The 17,093-nt window shown below is 42.2% G+C and overlaps 1 protein-coding gene across 7 annotated transcripts in view; it reads right to left on the bottom strand.

The window, feature by feature from the left end:
- Nucleotides 1-17,093, bottom strand: part of GALNT13 (polypeptide N-acetylgalactosaminyltransferase 13) — a 226,074-nt gene that overhangs the window by 2,372 nt on the left and 206,609 nt on the right. The window contains exon 11 of one of the 7 annotated variants that reach the window (XM_066633819.1): nucleotides 6,951-7,136. The exons of 5 other annotated variants lie outside the window; for them this stretch is intronic. In XM_066633819.1, the coding sequence (XP_066489916.1) occupies nucleotides 6,951-7,136 (186 nt within the window). Of the gene's footprint in view, nucleotides 1-6,950; nucleotides 7,137-17,093 lie in introns of those variants that run through there. One more of the 7 variants, XM_066633836.1, reaches the window with a different exon arrangement.

Below are 17,093 nucleotides of genomic sequence, written 5' to 3'. Positions count from 1 at the left end.
TTTTCCAGGGACCTAACTCTAGAGTAGTGGTAGTCAAAACTAGTGGGTTGCAACTCAGCTTGTGTAATGATGCCCTGTTCCTTTTAAGGGGCGGGGGCAAATCAGTGAAGCAATACCCAGGATCATGCCCCTACAGGGGAAGGAGAGGCTATTTCTAAACTAAACATACATGCTGTCAGGGTCTGGGGTGTGTGTGAGGAGCCCTGCAGAGCACTTGCAGGGCTCCCCGTAGCTTCTAAATAGTGAAAGTTGCAAATGGAAGTGGAATTTCCGGTTTCCTCATGCTTGCAACTTTCACTGTTTAGAAGCTGAGGGGAGCCCTGCAAGCTCTCCGCGGGCTCCCCACACCCTCTGGACCCTGGGAGCATGTATGTTTTGTTAAAAAATAGCACTCCCTCCCTCCACAGGGGCGTAATCCTGGGGATCGTCTTGATGCTTTCCCCGGCCCCCGCCCCTTAAAGGGAACGGGGCATCTTTACACAAGCTGGTGGATTGTGACTCACCAGTTTGAGAACCACTGCTCTAGAGGATAACAAGAACTGACTGTACTTCCAAGCTGAAATTTTTCCCTTCCCTTAATGTGCTTTTGTAAACTAAATATTCTCTGTTGTTTTAGAAACTGTGCTCCATTTCTTTTATTGCTTTAAAATAGCTTCAAATAGTGCGTATTTGGACAATACAGGGGGTTCTTGTATCTGAAGGTCCTGTAATCCATGGATTGGGACTGCAGAGCCCCCCACACGACCCCCTCTAGATATAACCGTGGGGTGTTCTGGAACAGAAACCCCCTCAGATACCAGGGCACGCCTGTATTGAGAATTCCTTCTATCTGCAGTTGTGAACAACTCCCTCTTTGGAGTCCTTTCAGCGGGGTCTCAAGATCTTTTTAATTACGGAAATTTTAAATGCTGACATCAGGGTCTTTCTTTTAAATCTGATTCTTTCAAATCTTTTAATCTGTTATTAAACTGGCTTTTAATTATGTTTTATTGTTTTTGTGGTTTTAATTGTTTTAGGGCGCAATCCTAACCCTTAAGTCAGTGCTTTCCAGCACTGGCATAGTGGCGCCAATGGGGCATGTGCTGCATCCTGCAGTTGGGTGTCACTCCTCAAAGTAACTGAACATTTGTTCCCTTGCCTCCGAGCTACATTGCCCTTAAGTCATTGCTGGAAAGCACTGACACAAGGGGTTAGGATTGCACCCTTAATGTTTTTAGCAATGTTTTTATTGTATTGAAATATTGTTTGTAAGCCGCCCTTGAGAGCCCTTAAGTGGGGTGGAAAGATGGGGCATAAATCCCTTAAATAAATAAATAAATAAATACTGTAATATAAGATATAACTATGACAGTATTAGCTAACTAAACTGTAATTCTTTATAGTACAGGAAGGCTATGTTCCCTTTACAGCGTTTCAGAGTTGATTTGTTACATTCTTCCTCTGTGATGCTCTGAGCAACTTATATGGGGTACTCAAGCAGCTTGCTATCCTAGAACTGAGCTGGCTGGGACCAGCTTAGCTTTAAACAGCACAGCAGCTTTAGACACCCCAGCATCAATCCCATTCATGCAAGATGCCTCTGTAGTTTTCAGAGATCCACCCTTCCCTCTGCAGCTCTCTGCTCCATATACTGTAAAATTTCCAAGGATCCCACAGGAGTGGTTTTTGAGAGAGCGCTTCTGGCTACAGTGAGGAGGAGAGAAAGGCAACGTTTGCTGGTTTGAGCTTCATTGTGTGAGGAGAACTTAGTGCGACACAAATTATGTACTCCCAGACAAGGATCAATCCCTGCTACCAAGGCATCTGAGAGATACTGTGTTATCTCTGCAACACTAGCATTGTTTAAAATGCAAAAGATAATACAGTTTTTGGACAGAGTATTAAAATAGTGGATTACGTAAGTAGATTATTAGATGGATTCATGGCCTTTCTCTTAACAGGTGATAAAATACTCCCCCCAAACCCACCTTTAATGTAATGTATTGCCACTTGTCACCCATCTTCAGAGACTACTGATGATTGTGATTGCAATAGCTCTCTAATAAAAGATTCCTTTTAGTCACAGTGTCTCATAGGTATTCTTTCATTTCTCAAAAGTAGTTTTTAAAAAGGAATTTTCTGACTGCCAATGTACTTTTTTCAAATGTTTCAGTTACACTGTCAACTTAATAATTATTATTCCCCCCACAGGACACATGAAGCACAGGAGAAAACAAATGAAAGGGCTTCTCCCTCCCCTCCCCCCTTCAAGCTAGCAGAATCTTGGTATTATGTAGCCATCATAATGCAAGACCTGTATTCCACTTGCTGTCTTTATACGGAAAGGTGAATAATTATATTTGGAAAGCAGAAATCTAACTTTGTACTAATTTCCAACATCTATATTCATGTGCAAGCCTCCTTTCAGTGCCAATGCAGCCCCTAAGTAAGTGAACAAACATTCCCTTACCTTGAGGAGACCTCTGTGACTGCCTCCCCACACCACATGCCCCACTGGCACAGCTATATCAGTCCTGTAAAGCTGGATAGGATTTAGCCCCTAGTAAACTACCCAAGACTGTGTGTGCTTAAGCCCCAGAGCCTCCCTTGGGTACAGCAGGGAATGAGGCTGTGGAACATCAGCTTCCAGAGGCTTCTTGATAGAAGGCATACCTGGTCAGACCGACCAGGCTTCTTCCGTGCTGGTTAACAGAACAGATTTTTCCTGCCCACACTCTCCAGCTGAAGCTCAGATTTCATCAACCAACTGTAGACCACCTGGCTGAGAACATATTTACATATTCACCATGGTGAAAGTGAAGAAGAATCAAGGCAATTTTTTTTTTTTTTTTGGTAAAAACCAGAAGCAGCAGAGGCCCTACTGCTGGTTCAGATGAAACAGCAAGGATAACCAAGATGTTGTACTAGCAGTCAGATGGTATTTATTGAGAAATCAGAGCAGGACAGGGTCTGAGAGCACTGTCTGCAGTCAGGAGTTCACCCATCTGTTGGAAAATACCAGGAATATCACGTCTGTCATACATTTCCTAAGTAATGCATATTATCCAATTTGTGGTTATACAAACATGAGAAATGTAAACACAGCCCAATCCTATGAATGTTTACTTAGAAGTCCCACTGAGTTCAATGGGACCTATTTGCAGATAAGTGTGGTTGCAGCTCAAGTTTCTTGCATATTCCAGTACATTGAGGGCCCAGTCCCATCCAACTTTCCCACGCTGATGTAGCCACAATGCAGTCCCAAATGGAACATACATTCCCTTACCTTGAGGAGGCCACCATGATTCCCCCCCCCCCACCATGGAGAATGCAGCACATGCCCCATTAGCATGGCTGCATCAGTGATGAAATGCTGGATAGGACTGAGCTCCCAGTGAGAGAGGCAAGGAGACCATACAAGGCAGAGATATTTTTCACATAGATACTGTGGCTTCTGTCTTCAGTTATCATGAATTAAGCCTTTTTGCAGTCCTGTGGGAACTAGGAAATATTTATTTACTCAGATCTTGCTTTTCTGTAACAAACCACTCCCGAAGCAAGTTATAAACAAATACCCCTGCCCACCTGTTACAGTCACAATTTGATCCGTTCAGATCTAGTCAAGTATAAGAAAAATAAGGTCCATAAGAATTGTGACTGAATGAAAGCAGGAACATTGTAGGAACATCAACAGTCACTAGGGACATTTAACTGAACTCCAATATTGAGAATAAAATGTAGGATTTTTTGATAAGAAAACTTTTCATCACATATGCACATGGACTCATTTGAATATGGTGTTACTTCACTGCAAAGTATTTTTAAATATCCTCAAAGGCTGTGAGAAAGAAGAAGCATGGTGGAGGGATGACCAGCCTTTTCATGTCCTACCATTTGTTCCTTCAAAATCACACCACAGCTACTTCTCTATTCTCAGGAAAAACTACTGAGATAATTTCTTTCTCCCTGAAGGTGGGAAAGCAGTGTAAGGAGGTGTGATTTTGAGCAGGGAAAATGTTTACTCTGACAACCAGTGTGCCCAAGGATGTCACTTCCACTTCAGAAACAAAACACTTAAAACTCTCAACAGCATGGGCATATTTTTTTAATGCACTGTGCTACTATTATCCTAAAAATGGCCAGAATTACAAATCAGTTCTTTCCAACAATCACTCTGTATTTACACTCTTATTCAACAGGCAACAATGAATCAGGTGAAGGACTGAAAAAAATTGCATGGTGATGAGAGAAAAAAAAAACACACTAGTGACTCAAGGTGTTCCAGAAAACATCCACCTAAGAAGACCCATCAGACCTAACAGGCTAACAGCAGCTTCAAGAATGTGATTTCAGTTTGGGAAACAGCTCAGGGGCTGCTCTTGGCTGCAGTTAAACTTTGGAAAAGACACTTGGACATCAGATCTCCTGAATCACATCCAGCTGGGGTCTCTGGTTATATGTGTGCCAGAGTGCATCATTACTGCATTTTCAGCAGTGACAGTCCTAAATAGCTATCAAGGGTCTAGAACTACATACTCTGGGAACCCTGTGAGCCTAATTCTCCCAGTAATCAATAATGAAGATTTGTTTACAGTAACACAGAACAGTTTTATCCAGAGACACAGGCTTTTATTTATTCAGCAGCATTACAGATGGCACAAAAAAAAAAACAACCACCAGAATTGCACGCTATGACACCACCACTGCAACATTTATTCACCATTAATTTTTGTTAATGAAGCCATTTCCCTGAGACAGCTGCCATGATGAGACCACACAAACTTCTAATCTTTTTTTCCAAAACAATTACACTGTATTTCAACTAGATTGATGTGCGTTGCATTTCACAGTTGTATGTGCTGTACAACTGGTGAAATACACACACACAAGGGAGAGCTCTTTAAGGAACATCTCCCCAGAGGTTTAACTCTTAGTTTAAACAAATTGCCATGCAATTCCCATAGAAAAGCCTACATCTGTTACATTAAATCATTCAAGGCCATCTCATATTTTGCAGCCCTGAGAGAACAGAACATTTTCCTGGAATTATAAGAGGCATAGAAACTGCAATGTTGATCTAAACAACTTGTTCACTGAACTGCGGTGTTCAAAGAAACTATTCAGGACAACTCACATAATATCTTTTAGTTTAATTGCTGAATCATAGCCAGAAATGTAAGCAAGCCTACGCATACTGTACTGTCTGTCTCCTATCAGCTATATGTATATGTTGCATAATTTCTTGTTATACAAACATATTATTGGGCTTCTCAATGGTATTCTAAAAGCACTTATTTCTCCTGTTCTATCATTATGTGTGCTATAACAAAAAGCTTCTTGTGTTTGGTCAACAACCAATTATATTATAAAAATACTACTAACAAAATCAACCATTCTGGAATTCATTTTTCAGCATCCAGATTATTATACAGCACCAACCTCAAGCTGCATAAATATGCAAAATAGTTTTTAAAAATCCTCTATTTTTTCTTACTCATATTTAAGAGCGTTTGGAAGCATTTACAATAACCATGAATTATAACAAACGATAAAAGAGGTTAGTGATCCAGCTGTCTTAGCAGTGGGAGTGAGGAATAAAAACTTTAAAAAAAACTGAATCAGCACATTTGGAAAGCACTTTCCAAAGTTTATTATTGCTACCAACAATTTTTCAATGGAACGTTCTAAGGAAAACTTGATATTTTTAATCTTTAAAAATGTTTCCGAAATGCTATTAATGAGATGGTAAGTCTGCAAACAGTGGGTTCTTTCTAATACAGTGAGCCCTCAGTATCTGTGGGAGATTGGTTCCACAACACCCCGCAGATACAATATCTGTGGATGCTGAAATCTGTGGGGGGGTCAGGCTGCTGGCCCTGCAGCAAAAACTTACCTGAAGATTGTGCTGGGCTCTCTGGAGGTCACGCTGGCCTCCCAGACTCCTCAGAAGATCTCCTGGACGTGACTGGAAGTAACTTCCAGTTGTGACAGGGAGGTGATTGGGATAGTACCCCAGAATTGACACAATGTGCCCCTTCTCCCAGTTTCAAAGCTTTTAAATTGGCCCTATAGGGCTGATGTACTGGTGCTGAAGTACAGTGGTGCTGATCTACTATGTAGGGCAGGGCTGCGCAAAACCTGGCTCAGGGGTTGGATCCAGCGTTTGGGCAGATCCGTCTGCCCAGAAAACAGACCTTTCGGTTCCATCCGGTGCCACATGAAGTCTCCCTTGATTGGGGGACAGGGATGCTCTGGGCAGTTGCGTTTGCCCAGACATCTTGTCGCAGGGCCTTCAGAGACCCTGGGCAGATGATGCGATTGCCCTGAGCATCCCTGTCCTCCAAACGAGGTGGATTTTGAGTGGTGCCCGGGCAGAACATTTGGGTGCAGTCTGGACGGGGACTGCTTTCTGAGCATTCTGAGCACACAGAGTTTGAGCGCTGCTGATGTAAGGCAATTTGCTTGTGCTTGGCAGTTTCCTGAACTTAGTGTAGTATTTTAAGGGACATGGGATTTGACCACGTCTGCTGCCACCAGTACATTAATGTATCAGCAAAATCGAGTAGTATCTTAGAGCTTTGCCCACTGAATGCCATTTAAGTTAACACAAACCTCCACTTGTGTCACAGCAGCTAAGCAGGGAACAGGACCGGTCCATTTATACAGCTGTCATTTACAACTGACTAAAGATTAATGCATGTTTAAATGGAACACAAAAGTATACATTCTAGTTCAGAGGCAGTCTGAGAAATGAATCAAGATGAATAATACCACTGCATATAAAAAGGGAAAGCACCGCCATAGCATTTGGTTTTTAACACCAACTGATTTTTAACACGCCCAGAGTTAAAATGCATCTAAAACAAACACTACTATTAAGCAACTACTGTGACCCATTAAGTCTATAAAACTAAACTAGTCAAAGGCAAGAAAGCTGTAACTTTTCTTTGATACCAACCTCTAGACATTTGCTAAAGGAAATAGTCAGTGGGGCTGTAAAAAATGTTCCTAAACACCTCCAATCGCGTGTAGTTTCGCAACAGCCACTTTTGAAAACGGCTGCCATTACACATCTCCACTGTGGGCCCACGAGTGCCATCCTCTATTCTGCTTATCGTCAGACATGACTGGGTAATGATATGAAGAAATGTGTGCGTCTGTGCAACAGAAAGATGGTAAAACAGAGACAAATCACAAACAAAGAAAAAGAACAGTCTTGCCGACGGTAATCCTATGCACACTTACTTGGGAGTAAATCCAATGGGACACAGTAGATTTGCTTCTGAGTAAACATGCACAGGATTATGCTATCACAGAGCCTGTGGCAGTGAAAAGATTTTAAAAAGCCACAGGAAGTAATGTTCTCAAGCATAGCTACAAGATTTTATCTGCAAGTGATCTTTAGTCATTACATGGCATCCTTGTGAGAAATGGATTGCTTTAGTCAATATAAGCCCAAATCTAAATGCAGAAACAGTGGGCAGGATCCACTGAACTGTGGCTAGAATTTCTCAAGTCAGTGCTTTCCAAACGCCTACAAGGAATTGTTGTGGGGGAAGGAGGAAGGCAGCAACGCGATCTCCAGGATTGTGCTGCTGCGGGGGGACAGGACACGGATTTCTTACCTACCTGCAGCCAGTGCTGCAAGTCTTGGGGGGTCCAGGAGTCCTCTGCAGGACTCCCCACATCTGCAAACATTAAAAAAGGCACTTTGGGTTTTTGCAATGAAAGTGCCCATTTTTTTCTTTTTATGTTTGGAGGTGTGGGGAGCCCTGCAGAGGGCTGCCCTCCTGTCCCCGGCAGCAGCACAACCCTGAGGATTGGGTTGCTGCCTTGCCCCCCTTCCCACCCCTTAAAGGGGCAGAAACAAATGGTTCCCTGGCTGGTGGGTCATGACCCAACAGTTTGGGAACCACTGCCTCAAATTCTTTCTTGTCTCCTCATCCTTTCTACAGCCGCTTGGGTTCTTCCAAAAGCTGCTCTTGGGGTGGCTACAATTTGTTATGGTGTGGGATTAGAGCTGCAAAGGTTCCGCTGGGGGGAAGTCGAAAAAATTGGAGTCAACTTTTTGGACCATAAGAGAGGGTCCTTGTGAGAGTACTTCTGCTCCTAATCCCACCCACAGTGAAAAGAAACTGTAAAATAAAATGATTCAGAATTTCCCCCAAGTAGGTTACAAAGCTTAAGTCACATGATTGCCTCTTTCTTTGACATTTTACAAGAAGGACGATGTATCATACAAAGCTTTATCAACTTTTACTGACAAGTGCCCCAATGCAAATGAAATAGTAGCTAAACAAGTTCAACAAAATTACATAAAAGAGGCCTTTGGGACTGTGTTACTTCACATTGTAATAGAGATCATATGTGTTGATGTTTTCATTGTTACATTGAGATCACTGTGGTCTATTCTGAGTTGCCTTGCATCCCCGTATTAGGATGGAAAAGTAGGCTAGAAGTCCTTTTAGTTAATCCATCAATCAGTGAGCCAGTCAGTCAGCATAAGAAGAAGCTTGAATTTTTAAAACCGGGCCCATGTAAAACTTTCTTGCAGATAGAAGACGAGTGTATCATGACAATTATTCTTATCTAGCCTTTCTTTTTACAGATATGTTTTTGTTTTCTTTCCTTCTGCCCTATACCATATCACAGCATGTAAGTGCATGGCACATTAACAGATATACAGCTACTCTCAAACCTTAGCCATCCACATCTAAAAGAGGTGCTTAGAATTCAAGGTAAATGGAACAAGGAAGACAAGACTTCATAACTCAACATCAGGGAGGCTGCAGTGAGGAGGAGGAGGAGGAGGAGGGGACAAGAAAGCCCCATTCCATGATCCAAATTTGCTCATGCTTCTCTGATCAAATCCTAAATTTGTGCCTTTGTGCATTTAAAGAGCATAAACAACTATTATGAACACTCAAGATGACACACAGGCTTGAGTTAACACTACTCACAGCATTCTCACTCTCTCTCTCTCTCTCTCTCTCTCTCTCACACACACACACACACACACACACAAAATTGAAAAATGAAGAAAACCACTTTAAGATCAGAATGCAAAAATACTGGAACTATGCTTGAGCACAACCAAGTTCTTAAACTCACACAAACACATATACGCATTGTCTTATAAGTGGCTGCAGCATACCATTTTTTGTGATTAAAGACCACTCGCATAGAGAACAATAAGAACATTTGAGAATAAATGTCCTGATAATGTCACTTTGGGTAAGCAGTTGGAACATCAATTTTCACTTGTTTCAATATGTATCTGAGATGCATGTTCATGTCCCTTCCTTTTCTACTAGTGGAAAGGACATGTCATGTGAAAAAATTAATGAAGAGATTGAATAACCTTGCATATTATTTAAATATTGATTAAACATGTATATTTAGCAGATCCAACAGATAATTAAAAAAAGTGAGAACAATTTTACAAAAGACTAGACTGAAAGGGAACATTATCAAATGCTCCGAAGTCAGTGAATTGTCCTCTGTTCAATGAAGCTAAGCTTATCTCAATCCAAGCACAGCCCTCTGTGTACTTACTGTTTGCCTTTTACGTAATCCCGCCAATTTAGAAGAAAACAATAAACCCCATGAAACTATTAATCTTTCAGCATGCAGATAAAAGAATATTACAGAAAGTAAACATCCTCCATTTTAGGTGAAGCTTTCAATAATTTGCCAGATTCATCAAAGCTCTACTGTTTGGCCACCAGCTGACAGAGCCTGGGCAGCTTCACTTGTCTACTATCTAAACCAGCCATTTTCAACCACTGTGCATGCCACGAATGGTCTGCAGGTGTGCTGCAAGAGTTTGGGGGACGGTCATTTGTTAGTAGAGCCTATGGGGATGTGAGCTCCCCACGAACAGCACGGTGTGCCTTGTCAATTGTCAAAAAACTGATGGTGTGCCTTGACAATTTTAGCACTTTGTCAGTGTGCCCTGAGATGAAAAAGGTTGAAAATCACTGATCTAAACAGTGTGGACTGGTAAATGAGAAGTTAGTTAACACACTTCTCAATGAAGTCAATTATTGCATGATTGTTAAGGATCACTAGATTACCCTGTTTAATTTCAGAATGCTAAAAAGTGAAGTCTGACATCAGTATCCTGAATGAATGAAGTTCAAGTGAATTGATCAATTCATCTCTCCAGGGCATATGTCCCTGCAACGTGCTTATTCTGCAGTAGTGAAATGAATGGGAGTTTTGCCATTTGTTTCTGCAGTTCCAAGGAAAACTCTATATGAAATTTTGTTTAATATGGCTGATTAAGTATTCCAGAACACCATAAAATTGTACAGCTTGAAGATGAATACTACCCTGAAACAAAATACACTGCTTATGTTAGGACAGGCATTCCAGGTCTTTTGCCTGAATATCTCCCCCCCCCCCCCCCCCAAAAAAAAAAAAACTAACTGCACCACAACAAAACATTTTCAGTAACTGGCATTATAGTATGTATAATGGGAAGTCTAAAGTGGGTCATCATAAAATACAGTCTACTGAAAGCAACTAAACAAGGGCCGGATGTACAGCAGTAAAGCAAGGAAGATCCTATACTAGTCAATCACAGGGAATGTCAGCTGTAACATACTTACCTCAAAGCTATACTCCCATTTACCTGCATACTGACAAAGAAATGACACACAGAGTCAAACTCTGACTCAGGAAAATGTCTGGCTGCAATAGCTCTTACCTTTCAACAACTACTTCTTTGACAGTCATAAATAAGAAATACCATATCTTCAAAAACCATTAGAAACATTGCCTTATTGTGAGTCAGATTCTTTGTCCCTCTTACTCAGAACTGTATACTCCGATTACCAGTGGTTTCCCAGGCAGGGGTCTTCCCCAATCCTACCTGAAGATCAGCAACAGAACTTGAGATCTTTTGTATGCAAAGCAGGTGCTCTGTTTCCCAACTATGGTCCTTCCAACACACATAATTACATACATTGCAGCTGCAATTCTATCCACTTACCAGGGAATAAATTCCATTGACTTTAATGGGACTGACTTCTGAGTAGATGTGCCTATGATTGGGCTGTTAATTTACCAGCACCTAGGCACAGGTAGCATGCCTTACTATCCACTGAAAAGCGTTTGCACAGAAGAGTTTGCACCATGAAATCCTTTAAAGCACACAAAACGGTAGGGCAGTTTTTGCCACTCAAGAAGGAAGTGGCATTTGTTCACCATAGTTTTCACAATCTGCTGCAAAGAGAGACCAATGTTTGTCTTGATAGACACAAACATTAGAAACACTATAATAAATACAATAATAAATACAACTGGTAAAGAAGGAGTTTACAACATCATCAATGTGAGCCCTCTTACAACATCATCAATGTGAGCCCATTTCATACATATTGGTGGAGGGGAAGATATCAAGATAAGATCTGTTGCCCATATTCCTGAGCTCAGTATGTTCATGCAGAGGTGGGAAAGAGCTTATGCATTTAGCTTCTGTATGCATCATCAGGGACCCTCCCTTTTGCAGGGTTCCCATTCATGCTTACAGGTATACAAGTTCTATGTGTGTAGAATCTATTCAGACCTTAATAAGCAGAACGAATGGAAATTGGCAGTGGGGACACCCAAACGATCCCAATGCTCTCCCCTCATGCATTCACTAAGCGTGGGGAAATAACCATTAATTTAAAAAAAAAGTTAACCGTTTATTGATGTTCTTGTTTTTTTATTCTAAAGTGAGTCATCACAAAACATTGTCTACTGAAAGCAACTAAACAAGGGTCATGTGTAACATCACAGCAGTAAAACAAGCAAGATCCTATACTAGAATCAAGTTTGTTTTTACCACAACAAAAACAAACTTCTGTCTACTGCACCCAGGTCATCCCTCCCAGATCCCTATTAATTTAACATGTAATAACTTGAATCACATGAAAGGGGGGGGGAGGAGATAGTAATTGAACTTGGACAACAGAAGAAAATGCAGGATAGGGAAAAAATGGTAGTGGGTAGGTGGGTCAATATGTTTTTGCCCTTCTGCAACCAGGCAGTCAAAGTTAGTCAAGTTGCAGCTCTCAGTAAGGTTTTGCATGTATCATATTTGTGCCAGGTGAGCTCAGAAATTCAGATTCAGTTCACATATGAGGTAGGCTGAGAGAGTTTGAGAGTCACTAAGTTCTTGTATGGGCGGGGGGGGGGTGCAGCCTGGAGGCAGGGAGGAGGAAGCAGTGCGATCCCCAGGATCACGCCACTCAGGGGGGTTGCAGGGCCTTGGGTACATGTACCCAAGCCCCTGCAGCCCCCCTGAGTGGCGAAATCCTGGGGATCGTGCTGCTTCTTCCTCCCTGCCTCCAGGTTGCCCTCCCTTAAGGAGGCAGGGCCCAGGGCCCGTAGACTGGGGTATTGCGATGCCCCAGTTTGTAAAGCCCTGTGTTAAAGGAATGAAAAAGGAAATGATAAAGAACTACTGTTTTATTTCAGTCAGAGTCAATCAGTGGCAATGGTATTAAAATTTTAAGTTCTTTACACTTTCTTCTCAAAAATATACTTATATTGCTGTAGTGGTAACATTCAATGTATTTAAATTTATCCAATGAATCAGGTAAAGAACAGTTATCAATTCAATAAAGCTGCTTTCATTTGTTGACAGACCTAATAAAAGCAACATATGATGGCACCAATGTACCAATGCTACATATGTACCAATTAAAAAATAAGTTTGGTTTTTTTTGTGTACCCCTCATTCTTTAAGACCAACAAAACACACTACTATATGAACTGTTAGATGCACACAAAGGAGATGAACATATGGATCATGATCCAGAGAGTCTCACAGTGAACTGTGTTTACCACTAATGTTCCTGGACATGTGTACTTATAACACAAATGATCCCAAAGACATATGTGTTAAGGGATCTTTGATGGTTTGCCATGGTGCATCTACTTTGAAGGTAATACTCAAGAAAAAGGGAGTTAGCTCCTGGATGCAACTGAATTTATACATGGTTTATTGAAGGGTTGTTTACAATAATAACTGAAATTGACTAATAAACTGGAGCTATTCTGAAAAATGGAAGGAGGTAGAATATACATTATCTGCTGAGGAATTAGTGAGGAGATGCTGTTCTGGTGACCCAGCACATATACAGACTGTTTGATTTCCTGGGCTTCCAAAGATATAACAGGCTCTACAGTGGGTAGGAGAAGCAAATCTATAGATAGGCATAGAGAAACAGGAGCAGTTAGCTAAGATGTGAAGGTGCGACTGCAGCTTGGTTGCTACAAGGGAGGAGAAAGAAAGGGAAAAGATGAAGAGTTAAGAGAAACTTTGAAGTGAATGTGCTAATATAGAGACGCTAAGATAGAGCAGAGGTTCCCAAACTGGAGCAGTGCAATACCCCAGCCTGGGAAGCCTTGTCTCTGCCGCCCCTCTTAAGGGGCGGGGTGGGGGGATGAAGGCAATGCAATAGGCACGATAGTGCCACCACTGGGGACAGAAGGGTTTCTTTTCACTTACCTAAGACAGCATTCACCTCTGGGGGGTGTAGGGAGCTCCTGAGAACCCCTCTGCAGCGCTTCCCATGCCTGAGAAAATCTAAAAATAGCAATCATGACCCACTTCCAGTTTCGTTGGGTTGAGATAGCTATTTTTAGCTTTTCTGAGGCACAAGGAGCACTGCAGAGGGGTTATTGGGGTTCCTGAACTCACTGGAGCCTGGCACTGGCTTAGGTAAGTGAAAACCCCTTTCGCTCCCTGGTAGCGGCACAATCATGGCAACTGCGTTACTGCCATCCCCCTGCCCCTCAGTTATGGATCTACCATAAGGTCCAATGGGGCAAAAGCTCCAGGTACAAGGTGCTAGGTCCCCGTGGAAGCCTCTCTGAGGCTCCCAATGGGGGCAGAAACTGTGCTTCTGGTTTTCTGGAAGCACAGTTTAAAGTGTCGGAGAACCTCACAAAGGTTTTTCTGACACAGGTGGAGGTTGTGCAAGGCTCCGTGAGCCTCAGGTGAGTAGGGGGGGTGGAATTCTGCACGGGGGGTGGTGGCAGCCTGCGGGGGGCACTACTGCAGACCTTTGCCCTGGGCGTGGGGCTGGGGAGGTCCGCTGCTGCTGCCCCTTATGGCTACCCACACACTAATGGCTTCCCAAACTCTCCCAGAGAGTTGGGAATCACGGGGACAGAGGGAGCAAAATGTACAGTAATATCTCCTAACATGCTGTCGCCTTTAGTGCTGTTTTGTTACAATCTTTTTTGACCTGGCTATGATTGACAGATATTGCAGCCAATGAGAGCAGTGTATTCTGGCTTGGCCAGATCACGTGCCCATGTGCTTGGAGGATAGGCATATGGTGCAATTTGAAGAACTATGGTGGAGGAAAGGGGAACATGGAGTACTCCAGTACACATGTACAGAAGTATTTGTGTGTGCACCTAAAGGTTCAATTCACAAATCTCATACTTGTGCTGAAAAAAGTGCCATAAGACACTTTTTTTTTTAATGCCACAGACTAACACACCTTGACAGCTTCTCAGGATCATGGCCATAGTTCTTGACAGTGCAGCATAACTGTGCAGTTAACATAAGTATTGCAGGTTCTGGTGGAGATCGCTTTTATTGGGAGATTCTTCACTGTGATGCAACTCCTGTAGCACTCATTTCAATCAGGACTTTAGATGTGACCAACTTGGTAAATTTACAGGATAATCCCATCTCTTTTTATTACTGTGTCACTAAGGTAAATGTCTATAAAAATGTTTCTAATGCCTGCTAGGAACATTTCCACCTTTCCACCTCACTTTCTGAATGGGAAGGTAATGGGATGGTAATAGACTGAGAGCTCAATCTTGAGTTCGGCATGCCGGCTCAACACCAGCTTGCACTTTGCAAACGTGACATAGGGCACATTTGTGAGCCCTAGTGCCAGTGCTCTGCTGGTGGTAGCCCAGCGCCAGTCAGCGCTGGGCTACTGCCGGGCAAGCACCAAAGCTCCACCACTCGGCAGTCGTGCAGACCACCGAGCAGCAATGAGGTAGGCGGAGGTGTGGGGGGTGGCAGGGAGGAGGCGTTCCAGGGTGGGGGGGAGGCAGAGGGAGGTGGAACCGGTGGAGCTTTGGGTGATGTCCGGCTCACCACCCAACATGGAAGCTCTTGATTCTCCGCCAATCTTTGAGTCGGCAGAGGATTGAGTAGCCCCATTGCAGGGCTGCTCACTCTACCCGGGGGAAGGGGATGAAAGTCCCCTTTTCCCGAGGAGCTGGCAGCAGCTGCCTGGAACGTGATGGATGCGGCGGCAGCCACTTTCGGCTGCAGCTCAGGATTGGTCTGCGAGTTTGGGAACCTGTCATTTTGGGAGATAAACTCACAACAGCCCACCCCTCTAGGAAAAACAAAGGAAACACCCTCTCAATTCAGAGTTAATAGCCTTTGCAACAGCAGGTGGTATTTACATAAGTAACGAAGACATCTTTATTTTGTGGCCTCTGAAATGAGGGTGGGGGACAGGAAAATAAGAACAGGAGTGCTTTTTTTTCTGATATAAGGAAAGGACTGTGGGTTTAGCCTTTATACGTCTTCTAATAAAATAAGAACAGGAGTGATTTTTTTTCTGATATAAGGAAAGGACTGTGGGTTTAGCCTTTATACTGACATATTAATGGGCAACTTGCTCCTGAATTCTAAGAGGGTTGGAAGGTAGGACTCTATAGCTGTTCTTGATAAGAGAAAAACATTCTGTACATGATCAGAGATTGGGGTAACGTATAGCTAACCAAACAACTATAATGCATAATTATAGACATATTCCACTTGCATACCCACCACTTGGTGGGCATTTGCTTGTGTCAGTGTTTTCTTTGTTGGCAATGCGATAAGCTAATAGTTTGGAATGATTACTGTATATAGCAGTGGTTTCCAAACTTTTTAGCACTGGGACCCACTTTTTTAAATGACACGATCAGGACCCAACTAAGTTTACCAGACTTTTAAAAGAAAGGAGATCTAGAAAGAAAGAAATAATTATTTATTTATAAGTAATAATACTCAGAAAAAAGACTTTCTAACATTTATTTCCCTATATTTACACATGCTCGCAGGGTAATTAGCAACTACAATATCTGATTTTTTGAATAGCCTCAGGGTTTGATGCAATTACTTATTTGATCCTTCCATCATACTTTGGGGACCCACCAAAATCAGGCCATGATCCACCAGTGGATCCCGACCCACAGTTTGGGAACTACTGGTATATAGCATGGCAGTGTCATTCACCGTGGTTAGGAGCAACTATATAACACAGATTTTTTTTACAGGAGCTACTACTGTTCATCTGCAAATTATATCTGCTTTCACATGCACATGCAAACATTTTGGCTTATTCTTTTACCCAAAGAGGAATTTCTGTGAAAGTTTGTGTTTTCATCAGATAAAAATTATATTTTTTCCCATTTCAAAATTTGTAGTCACATTTCCCCAGCAAAAGGAACAGTAACTGAAACACTCTGAATTTTTTTACAGTGGCATAATTGCCTATTAGACCTGTACTAGATTCTAGAAAATTGTTTTATCAAAGTTTTGACTGCCTTCCTATTATATGCACAGAATAAGCACAATGGAATTTTTTTTTAAGAACTCCATCTAGGCATTTCACAGGGCAAGCTATGGGAATTGGGGTTCTATTGATACCAGAAATTAAAATGCTATGCTTCAAAAATTTGCATATTCCTTAGCTTGGAATGGCTTAGCAAACAAATAAAATGAGGAGAAACCTCTAAATGGCTTACAAAGAATAAAATAAAATAAGATACAACATTTCCAGATGAGATGAACAAAATAAAAATTGCCAACTGAGAAACTTCAACAACAAAATGTACCAAACCAAAGGAGCGCTTGGGAATGGTTACCAGCAACTACATAAGCAGGCTGTCAAAAAACAGAGTATGACATAAAAACCATTTATCCATACCCTGCTGCACAGTTGCTGGGGCAACTTTGCATGTGGCTTGGAACAAGACAAAGATAACTAATGGCCAGTTACATTTGCATTGCTTTGCCTGGTAAATGGGAGATAGTCTCCAGCATAGCACTGAAGATTAGAAACCCACCACCCTCCATGAGTGTGTTGCTG

The sequence above is a fragment of the Tiliqua scincoides genome, chromosome 1, assembly GCF_035046505.1.
Source record: "Tiliqua scincoides isolate rTilSci1 chromosome 1, rTilSci1.hap2, whole genome shotgun sequence".
Classification (NCBI taxonomy): domain Eukaryota; kingdom Metazoa; phylum Chordata; class Lepidosauria; order Squamata; family Scincidae; genus Tiliqua; species Tiliqua scincoides.
Note: the sequence above shows the minus strand (reverse complement) of the source record. Positions and strands in the feature narration are given on the sequence as shown.